This window comes from Typopeltis vanoorti, chromosome 26 (assembly GCF_054136105.1).
Source record: "Typopeltis vanoorti isolate ZY-2024b chromosome 26, IOZ_Tvanoo_1.0, whole genome shotgun sequence".
Classification (NCBI taxonomy): Eukaryota; Metazoa; Arthropoda; class Arachnida; order Uropygi; family Thelyphonidae; genus Typopeltis; species Typopeltis vanoorti.
This window is the reverse complement of record NC_143574.1, coordinates 22,505,918-22,517,961: the sequence shown is the minus strand read 5'-3', so window position 1 is coordinate 22,517,961 and position 12,044 is coordinate 22,505,918. Positions and strand designations below refer to the sequence as shown.

Genomic DNA, 12,044 nt, shown 5'->3' with positions numbered 1-12,044 from the left:
TAATTTTATAATTTAAGAATAAATCTCAGCATTGTAGTTTCTTTTAACTACTGTCCTTACAGTACACTTCACAATAATGAAATTAATATAACTTTTTAATCATTAATATTGTGCATGTATACAACCTTTCACTATGTGGTTTGGCAGGAATATCAGGCTTTTTGACATCAGGAATGTCACCGTCTTCTTGAGTAACAGGTGTAGATGAACGAGAGAGTTCCTTGGATAGTTTTACCTATCAAAATAGAGAACACACATACAATGTTTGAGAATTTTTTAATATTTTTTATGTGAATCCCATCTATGCAATAAACCCATTAATCCTTTTAATGGATAAAGATTAGCAATCTGTAAAACCTGTTACAGAAACAAAAATTTTTTAACCCCTTTCAGACCTCCAGTAAGTAAGGTGATAGTAATTTCATACTTCTGTTCTCTCTAATAAATAATTCAAGCAAGTCTAACACATGCACTGTCAGGTGAACAAAATAAGAAGTGCTATTCATCCAACTAATAAAGGCTGGCAAAACAGCATTACAAAAACTTTAATGATATTCACAGTTTTATAGGTAGTTTATTTTTAAATGATATTGTAACAATTTTGGACAATCACACATTTAAATAATATTAACAGTAAATATTCTGTCTATAGGATATGATAAACCTTGGAATTTTAAGGCCTGATATCACTTCGAAACTATGTGGACACCTACCTTCCAATTATATAGCTCAATGTGACACATTGAGTTATATACTTTTGCTAGTTTCTAAATAAACTGTTGCTAGATAGAAGCATAGTGTGTGATGTAAGCAAGAGATGAAATGAAAGATAAAGATCAAAACAGCAGTACTGAAGAGACAGAAGTGCTTGGCAATAGAAACGGTAGTATTGTGAGAGATGAAGAGAGAATGGGAATGCAAAAGGAACAGGGAAATAGAGGAAACCAGGTGAACAGAAAGGCATGGCATAGGGAGAGTGGATATTGGAAGTATTAGTGAATGTATGCATGGGAATGATCAACATAGAAATCGGAAAGATCGGGATGTGAGTGGAAGCTGAGACTGAGAAGATGTAAGTGGTGATAAAGGTGATTGGGCAAGGGCACTTCATTTCCATGACCATTTCATTTCACTTATTGATGATTCTGACATTTATAAATAAACACAGCAGTTCACTTCTTTAGGTCTATAACCAGTCCTACCCAAAGCATTTGTTGGTTGTGATTTCTCCACCACACCTGCCCTTGCCCAATCACCTAAAGAAAGTTGAAAAACAGAGTGCAATTAAAGGCAAAGTAGTAAATGGCTTTGACAGTGAACAAGTGTGAATGGCTGCCAATAAAATTGAGAGCGTGAATGAGACGGAAAATGTGATGCAAGATTTGAAAGATGAGTTGGTTAAGATGAAACAAGAAATGAAACAAATACAGAGTGAAATTAAGAGAAATTGAGATATGAACGTTATATGATGTTATTATGGAAGAGAGAAAATGATGAAAATGAATGATATCGGTATGACAGAGGTAACAAAAGACTCACAACTGATGTTGTATGGGGATTTGATTATTAGAGGTGTGGTAAACGAGAAGATACATACGGTTTGTTTTCCTGAAGGTAAAATGAATAGTGATTGAGACATTGGGTATGAGGTGTAAGAAAGCTAAAAAAGTTGGTAATGGTAATAGGGACAAATAACTTGATTGGGAACAAGGAACATGTAAGAGTGGATATCAGGAAGTTGTTGAGAAGGATACAAGATAATAGTGATAGGAAAGGTAGTCAGTATGCTGCCAAGGTATGACCATGATGAAATGAGGCAGAGAGTGAAGACTGTGAATGATATGATAGAACAAATGTGTGAGGAAAAAAGGAGTGAAGTTTCTTAATCTGCGGAATGAGTTTGAAGGATGAACTGTATAAGAGTGTAGGGCTGTATTTGAATGGTTTTGGTGTGAGTCATTTGGAGAGGCTGCTGCTGGAAGGTAAAGAAATGAGTGAAGAGAATGAATCTGATTGAGTAAGAAGATATGTGAAAGAGAGGGAGATGAGAATAAGAGCACAATTGTACAAAACAAAGGGGGAAATGGAGAGGCTAAGAGTGGACGGAACACAGCATGAGAAAGGTTGCATACATAGACAAAAAAAAAAGTGAAAGGGATGACTGAGATCAAGTGAAAACAGTTAAATTCAAGAAGGTTCTAAGATGAATAAGGAGAAAAAGAAATGATAAGTATAGAGAAATCACATCTAATAAGTGGTATCAGTGAAACTTGTTATAGATCCAGGAATGAGCTGTTATGTTTGTATACAACTGCTAGAAGTGTAAGAAACAAGGTACATGAAATGGTTGAATTGAGTCTGTTCACCCAAGAATTGTTGGAATAAGTGAGACATGATTGAATGAGATGACATCCTAACAGCAATAGAGATGGAAAGTATCATGTGTTCCATGAAGATAGCAAGAGTAAAAAGGGAGGGGAGAAGAGGGGGGGTACTATTGATGACAGAGAAAGAGTTATGTCCATACAAGGTAGAAATGCAAGAGGGAAACAGTGGCAGTGGTTTTGAGGAGTATGGTGTGAGACAGAGGTTAATACAATGAAATAGTCGGATATTGTTATAAACCTATGGATGATAGTGACCATGAAATGCACAATCAAATTAGCCAAGAAAATAAGAAAAGGGTGATCATTATGAATGATATTCTTGAGAGACACTTGTGACATTAAATTAAGAATTATAAACATGTTAACACAAGAATATTTTAATGTTTACCAAATATTTCAGTCTCAAACTAACAGACTATCCTCAGTGGCTTGATAGGAACAGTTTTTACAAGGTGGAATACAAACAATTGATCATTCAAAAGTAGAACGAGCCACATGATGTTACATTGCTAAGCATTAAAAAAAGGTAAATTTCATCACAGTGATGAATAAATTATAGGTATTAATTCACAATTTCATATAACAATCTTAATTTATAAATTCAATTAAAGATAACATTAGACTAATGTAAGAATTAAAGGTCTCGATTAAAAAAAAAAAAAAAAACTTTTAGTGTGTTATACAGATTAAACTTTCCCATATTTTCGACAAGGATATACAGTCATTTCGATTCAAGTTAGGGCGTTGAAGTAAGGCCTCGTCAATCTCTTTGAATACGCATTCGAATTTATAGCGACATCTGTGTAGAAGGCGAGTCTTGGACCAGAGAATGTTGCGGCTAGTCTCTATCCTGTGCTGTGCCAATCCAGACTTATCAGATTTGTTGTGAAGAATGTATGATTGATGTTTCTTGTATTCTTTTTTTTATAGAGCATCCTGTTTGTCCAAAGTACAGCAGATTGCAGTTACAAGGAACCTGATATATACCAAGCAGAGACATAGTTGAAATAGTGTTTATCTTTAGAAGAGGGGAAAATGGGAACTCCACTTTCCCAATGCTTCAGCTAACTTTTATTTAGAACATCTAGGAGACGTCCCATTTTCATCTATATTCCCTCAACCATCCTTTGGTTAGATATATAGACGACATTTTTTCAGTGTGGCTTCACAACAGATATTCCTTACCTTCCTTTTTATCCAAAATCAATTCCTTAAATCCTTGTATTAAATTTACCATGGAGTTTGAAAAAGACAACAAGTTATCCTTTTTAGACATCCTCCTCATCCACTCACCTTCAGGTATTCTGACAACAACAACAACATTTTACAGATAACCCACTTTCACTGGACATTACTTTCTCAAAAAATCTGCCCATCATCCTTATCAAAAAAACAGGAATCATAAAATGTTTAATTCGACGAGCTAGAACTAATTGCTCAACTCCCCATGATTTACAGAAAGAACTTTCAACTATCAAACAGCACATGAAATTAACAGATGTTGTGTAGTTTTTTTCGGCTTCTCCGAAAAAAACTACACATCTGTTCGATTCCTACAATCCCCAGAACAACAAAGAATCAATACGTCGAATTCCAATTCCATATATTTCCAGGATTCCAGAACCAATTTCAAGAATTCTGAAGAAATATGATTTAACAGCCACTTATATCCCTATTAACAAAATATCCACCTATTTCCCCTCTTCTAAAGATAAATGCGCAACTATGTCTCTGTCTAAATAAAGACTAAGTATTGCTTGATATAATGCCCCATTCACACCATATAACTGCAGCATATTGAATAGCTTCTCTCTCTCGGCACCTTGTCATATGCCTTTTCCAGATCGACAAAACTTAAATACAGATCTTTGTTATATTCCCATGATTTCTCGACTATTTGTCGTAAATTGAAGATCTGATCCTGACAGCCTCTATTTGGCCTGAATCCAGCTTGTTCTTCACCAAGTTTTTCTTCCACAATTCTTCTCAACCATTTCTCAAGTATACTTGCATAGATCTTGCCAGGTACACTCAGTAGGGAAATACCTCTGTAATTCTCACATGCAGTTTTATTTCCCTTTTTATATATGGGTACTATGAGAGCTCTACTCCAATCATCGGAAATTCGTCCCTCTGTCCAGGCTTTCTGAACTATGCAGTGCAGCCACTGTAAGACTCTTATACCACCATACTTCAGCATTTCTGGTCGAATATCATCTACTCCTGCTGCCTTTCCACATTTCAAGCCTTTGATGGCTTTTTCTACTTCAAGTATGGATATGTATTCCTGAATGCATGCTTGGTCAGTGTTTTTTACCACTGTGCTGTCATCACTGCTTGTTTCATTTAGCAGTTTTTCAAAGTAATTACTCCGTACTTCAAGGATATCTTTTTCTCCCGTTTTCATGTCACCTTTATCATCTCTAATTCCTTTTATAGCACTCTTTCCTCCATTCTTAAGCTTCTTCACCAACCTCCAGAATATTTTGCCACCTTCTTGATATTTATTTTCTATATTCTTGCCAAAGTCCTCCCATGACTTTTGTTTAGCTAGTTTTACACAGTGTTTAGCATTCTTGCATTTGTCTCTATATTCTCTAAGAGCACAAGCTGACTTATTTGCCAGGAACTTTTGGTATGCTTTCTTCTTTTCCTTCACTGCCTCTTTAACCTCCTGTGTCCACCAGGGAGTTCTGATTTTTTTATCCTTACAAACAACCTCACCACATGCCTCTCTGGCTGAATCAATCAGTGTTTTCTTGAAGGCTTGCCACTGAATCTCCAAGGTTTGATTCCTGTTCTAAAACTCTTTCATTTTTCCTTCAATAATCTTTGTGTATTTTAGTCTACAGCTCACATCTGAGAGCTGTTCAACTTTTATTCGCTTTAAAACTTTCTTACATGTTATTCTTTTCAATATGAAATTCAATTTTATCCTGCTCAAGACTAAATAGTGATCACTTCCAATTGCAAATCCTCTGTACACCCTGTGTCCTGCACCAGGGAGAAAACATCACTATCAACAATAACATAGTCAATGAGACTTTTCTTATTCCTAGCCTCTTCTCTCCATGTGAATTTGTGCACATTTTTATGTTGGAACATGATGTTAGTAATAACCAGTCCATGTCCTGAGCAGAAATCCAACAGATATTTGCCATTATTATTAGCTTTGCTCTTTTCTCCAAATTTTCCCAAAATATTTTTGTATGTCTCACAATAATTTCCTACTCTACTATTTAGATCCCCAACAAGGACCAACTTTTCATTTTTCATTGTGTCAGTTGCTTTTTCTAAAGCATCAAAAAATTCCTCCACTTCTACCTTAGTAGAACCTTCTGTGGGACCATAGGCACAAATAAGTCTCATTGTCCAGTTCCCCATTCTCATATTTGCCCACATTACTCTACTTGAGACTGACTGTCATTCAAGAAGATTAGCCTCGTATTTTGTGTTGAATACTATGGCTGCTCCTTCTTTTCCTTGATTGTCATTGCCTGAATATAACATTTTGTATTTATTGCTCAGAAAGATCTCACCAGTTTTGGTCTTTTTTGTTTCAGTTACCACTATTACGTCGATCTGGTACTTATCTAATTCCTCAGCTAGCTCCATTTCTTTGCCATTCAGGCTTCTTACGTTGATAGTACCGATCTTTAACTCTGGTGATGTTGAGTTGGGGTTTATTTTCAGATTTGTTCCAGTAGCTGACTTTTCACTGTTCACCCTGGTTCCCTGGCGAAAACAACGGGGGCCTTGTTTAACCGGGCGACGCACCAGCCGCCATGAAATTTTGTCATGTTGTACCATCATTCTATATTTTGGTTTAACCAATAAGAATACAATTTGGTTGGCTAAATCCCAAATTGCCAGCCCATCCTCGTCCGTTCAGTATCCAAGTAGATACCCAACAGGGTGCACCACGAGAAGGTGAGGATTGGACATTAGGTCAGAAGCCCTGGTCAGTTCTCCACATTCCTTTAAAGGCTATGTGGAGGTCTCCTCTCAGTTATACAGCTTTGACCCTTAAGCACCCAGTAAAAAAAAGCATTTTAATTAAAATGCATTTTAGTACAGAGCAGGAAAACCTTTGGTCTGAATGACAGCAACTACCGTTTAGGGCATGCTTTCAACCAGTTTCTGACACATCATGACAGAAATGTACTTCCATTCCTCACGTGAGGTAACCCCATTGCTGATGCTGGCCACGTGGTCTGGAGCGAATTCAGTATTTAATTCATTCCAAAGATGTTCAATGGGAATGAGGTCTGGACTCTGAGACAGCCAGTCCAACACTTCAACATTGTTTCGTGGAAACCAATCTTGGACTCGCAGTGCAGTATGGCATTTAGCATTTTAGCGTGCTGAAACATGAAAGGTTCATGCCATAGTACTTCCACAGCATCGAAAGCATGAAGTTGTCCAGAATGTTCAGGTAGCAATCAGACATCATGGTTTTGAGCACATCCAATGGACCAAATCTCATCTAACTAAAATACCCCTATACCATTACTGAGTCTCCACCAAACTTGACAGTTGGAATGATGCAGTCCTGCCAGAACCATTCCTTGGGTAATCTCCCGATCCAAATGTAACCAGCAGAGTGAAACATTTGCAAGCATGATTCATCACTCCAAAGAATCATTTTCCAATCATCTACAGTCTAGGAACATAAAACACCAGTCCAAATGTTGTTTGGCCTTGATGGGGGTTATGTGTGGCTTATTCGCAGCAGCTCTGCCATGGTAACTTAAGGAATGCAACTTGCTGCAGACAGTTCTAGGACTAACAAATGTCCCTGCAGCATTTTCCAAGTTGACTGTGAGGTCCACTGCTGATGACGTGCAGGATGCTTGAACATTCCGAGAGAGCTTGTTGATCTCAGTCAATGAGTGTCGGTGGCCTCCTAGAGCATTTCCTTGCTGTACTAGCACCATCAACTTTCCACTTACAAATGATATAAGTGACAGTGGATTTCAGTAAACTGAGACAGATAGCAATGTCACAGACAGAAAGACCATCGTCCCATGCTGAAAGTCATTCAGTTCAGCTGAACGTGGCATCTTGACATTGAGTACACTGCAAAATATGCAGCACCTCCCACCTTTTTTTTTTTTTTTAAACCAGACTTAGGCAAACACTCCCTGAATGTTTACATGTGTTAGGATCTGAAATTTGCATAGCACATAAGGTGTCTAAATACTTTTGTCGACCTAGTGTATATATAAGATTTCCAAAATTTCTTACCTTATTAATATGTACTTCAAATATTAAAACAGAATTAGGTGGTATCTTGTTCCCAACAGCTTGTGTTCCATAACCATGAGAAGGTGGAATGACTAATAATCTTTTCCCATTTTTCTTTGCTCCTAGAAGTCCTTCTTCCCAACCCTAGATAAACAAATATAAACAGACTATAGTCTTTTAGAAATTTAACAACTGAAGACACTAATAATCTTAGGCACCACTGACTATCACTCATCTTGAGTTTAACAATTTATGGAAATAACAGGTAAACAAATTAAAATGTTGATTAATAAAAGGCATAGTGATATTTAACCACCATCCTGTCAGCAACTTCAGAGTACAAATTCAACTGGCGAGTTCCTACAGACATCACAGAGTGTGTCAGATGATGTGGAAAGAGAAAATGTAACTATAACATCAGTAAAGATGTAAATGTCTAGTGAGTACTCCTTTATGGCTTGAATTTTATGACTAACAATCGATGTCAGCCTAAGTCATAAAATTAATTTTGCAAACTGCTGGATAGCTTCACATTGTTATACTTTTTATTGGGGTGGTTTAATGGTGATGGAGACTCAGAAACAAACTTGAAAGATTAAAATGTGATTTGTATATAACTGTTTTCTTCGATCTGACTGTATTGGAGAAAACAGTTATATACAAATGACTGATGACTGTTTACTTCAATCTGACAGACTTGCAAATAAGTTTTATATATATATATTTATACACACACACACACACACACACACACACACACTGGGGGGGGCACCCGACCCCCATGTTCTGGACTGGTAGGCCGGTTCTCCTTGAATTCTGATGACTCGAAAGGGGGGTACTGTCCCCTGGCACCTAGGATATCCCCTGAGTATCGAGTCTTCAAAAGGGGCTCCACCCCCTCGTGCCTACGGTGCCCAACTTCCCCAAGTTTCGGACTGGTTGGCCGGCTCTCCTCAAATTCTGACTCAAAAGGGGGTCTTCCCCCTGGCGCCTAGGGCATCCCCTGAGTGTTGAGTCTTCAAAAGGGGACTCCCCCCCCAGTACCCAACCCCGAGTTCCGAACTGATAGACCGGTTCTCCTTGAATTCTGATGACTCGAATTTTGAAGACTCAAAAGGGGTTCTGACCCCCCGGGTTTCAACCTTTTTTTAGGGTCTAGCTACTCACTGAGGAGACCTCAAAAAAGGTTGAAACTGGTCTGGGTAGTGACCCCACCCATAATGTATTGCAGTATACATCTTCTAGTGAGATGTGCTTTACATTATGGGAAATACTAAGAATAGTGATCAGAGTTTTACCCACCTTTACAATGAGTTGTCCTGGTGTTATACCATCTTTAGACTTGAACTATGTTTCAGGCGCAAACTTAACTGTTTGCTTACTTGGGATTAGGAGTTAAATAACCAAGCTTATAAAATTATTTGGTAACCCTAATATAGGTAGATATATATATATATATATATATATATATATATATACTAGGGGAATCCCCCCCCCCCGAGTTCCGGACTGGTTGGCCGGTTCTCCTTGAATTTCGAAGACTCGACACTCAGGGTAGCCCCCTCAGTTTCAAAAAGTTTCAAATAACTTGACACAAAAATGTTACAAAAAAAAGCTTATCATTTTATATTATAGGGTAGATATATATCATCATCATCATCACGAACAATGGGCTCACTGCCCGTTGATGTCTGATGCCTGTTTCACTATCTTCTTCCACCTTTCTTTGTCCAGTGCACAGTGTCGCAGTTTTTGTACACCCATTCCACACCAATCTTTTATATTGTCTATCCATTCTCTGTATGGTCTACCTCTTCTGTTTAAACATCCAAAATACCAAACATAAATGTCTTTATCTTCCAGTCCTCACTCATTCTACAGATGTGTCCAAATAATTGCAGCTTCCGTTTTATAATCTTCTGCATTAGATTCTGTTTTGGTTGTATCTTCTGATAGAGCTCTTCATTGGTGATTTTCTGTACCCATCCTATTCTTAGAATCTTCCTGTAACAAGTTCTTTCAAATGCCAAAATTCGTTTTCTTGATTCCTTATTTATTACCCACGTTTCAGATCCATACAGTACACCGTTGAAGATGCATGTTTCCAGTACTCTTAGTTTTGTTTGCAGACTGATCACTTTACATTTCCAGATGTTATACATGGCTGTCAGATTTGTTCTTCCCTTTGCAATCCTGATCTTTATTTCCTTTTTACAGTCCAAGTCATATGTCAGTTTACTTCCCAAATATGTGAATTGTTCTACATTTTCTATATCAGTTCCATCCACTTGTATCTTTTGTTTCATGTTCTTCTCACCAAATACCATTGTCTTTGTTTTTTCTAAGTTCATAACAAGCCCAAATCACTTCCTAATTTAACAGTTTAATCCTGATCTTTATTTCCTTTTTACAGTCCAAGTCATATGTCAGTTTACTTCCCAAATATGTGAATTGTTCTACATTTTCTATATCAGTTCCATCCACTTGTATCTTTTGTTTCATGTTCTTCTCACCAAATACCATTGTCTTTGTTTTTTCTAAGTTCATAACAAGCCCAAATCACTTCCTAATTTAACAGTTTCAGTGTTTTTTGTAGTTCTCTTTTGTCTTCTTCACTAATAACAATGTCATCTGCAAATCTCAGATTGTTAATTCTCATTCCATGTACAGATATTCCTTTGGCATCTTCCTTCAATTTGTCCATTGCTCTTTCTAAATGTGCGATGAAAATGCTTGGTGATATTGGGTCTCCCTGTCTAGTACTTCTGCTTGTTTTAAACCATTTCCCCAAATCATCACCTATTCTAACTGCTGCAACTGCATTCTGATAAACATCTTTTAATATAGCTATTAGTTTGTTATCAATTCCATAGAATTCCAGAACTGCTAATGTCACTTTCTGGTCAATACTGTCAAATGCTTTCTGAAAATCAACAAAGCAGTATATATGTTTTTGTTTGTTCTCCTAGCTTTCTCTGCTATTAACCTCGTTGTCAAAATCTGTTGAATTGTAGTTCTATCATTCCTAAATCCTGCTTGCTCATCTGCAAGTTATGCTTCCAATTGTGTTCTCAATCTTTCTGTCAATATGATCATCATCACTTTACTAAGGTGACTTATCAAGGCAATTGTTCTATAATTTTTACATTCTAGCTTATTTCCTTTCTTGTATAATGTTACTAATATTAATTTCACCCCACTCCTCTGGCATTTTCCCTTCTTTCCATACAATATTACATAGTTGGTGCATTTCTGTAACCATACTTTCACCACCATATTTAATCATTTTTCCAGTAATGTTATCATTACCAGGACTCTTGTTGTGTTTTAGCTGTCCTTTTGCTTTTTCTACTTCTCCTCTTAAAATGTCCATATCATGCTCATTACCTGGTGGTAATATCTGCTTCAATTCTTCAGTCAGTTTCCCAATGCTATCTGAATCTAGTTTTTCTTCATATAACTCACTACAGTATCTTGTCCACCGCTGTACATTTTTTTTCTTTATTCATCAATACTTTGCCTTTTTCATCTTTAATTGTGGTCTGTTTTGGTTGCCACTTTCTATTAATGGTTCTGGTCATTTTGTATACCTCCCTTGTTTCAGGCTCTCCATAGTACTGTTCTATATTGTTGCATTGGGCTTCTAACCATTTCATCTTATCCATTCGGACTGCTTTTTTCACCTCATTACACTTTCTTCTATGTTTCTTAGATATATATATGTATCATACCATTATTATCCTGAGACAGATTTATCATATTTAACCCTCATTATCAAAACTGAATAGGACATCCTATCTACAAAAGGGCAGGCTGTTTAATAGATGATCTCTCTCTCTCTCTCTCTCTGTTATTTTATTTCTGCCTTATGCCATTTCTATAGATTTTCATGGATGTTGCTCCACCAATGTGGTTACCATCATTCCTTAATTTCCCTGTAAGTACACTGGTGTCCAAAACCTAAAATTTAAAATGTTTTAAGACTAAGTAGATTTTTTTTTTAATCTTAAAAGAAACATTTAATTTTTATTATTTCTTTTTTGTTCTTTTTTATATTTTACTGGATGTGGAAACACATTGGTGTTGGTTCACAAATTTTGCTTCTTGCGTATTTCGGCGATTAATGAATATTAGTAAATATATGCATATTCATATAAGTTTCATTTCAAAGGTATTGATAACAAACACAAAAAAGATTACAAATGCAAAATCTTGAATATAAATTGTATTAAATATAAATACAATAAATAATATATGTCTATATTACAATTTTTTTTTGATGGGGGCCATGAAATATTTTAATTTTTCCAAAGGGACCCTTGGCATCCATAAGTTTGGAAAGCACTAACCTAGATGATTTCAACACAGGGAAGAATTATTGGAAGGCTTCTGAAGAAGGCCGCAGAATTA

The 12,044-nt window shown here is 36.5% G+C and overlaps 1 protein-coding gene across 9 annotated transcripts in view; it reads right to left on the bottom strand.

The window, feature by feature from the left end:
- LOC150092408 (FK506-binding protein 15-like) overlaps positions 1-12,044 on the bottom strand; it is a 398,069-nt gene that overhangs the window by 262,695 nt on the left and 123,330 nt on the right. For all 9 annotated transcript variants that reach the window (XM_090415127.1, XM_090415130.1, XM_090415126.1 and 6 more), the window contains 2 exons: positions 7,635-7,778; positions 126-235 (listed from right to left, as the gene is read on the bottom strand). In XM_090415127.1, coding sequence (XP_090271253.1) covers positions 126-235; positions 7,635-7,778 — 254 coding nt within the window. The remainder of the gene's footprint in view (positions 1-125; positions 236-7,634; positions 7,779-12,044) is intronic.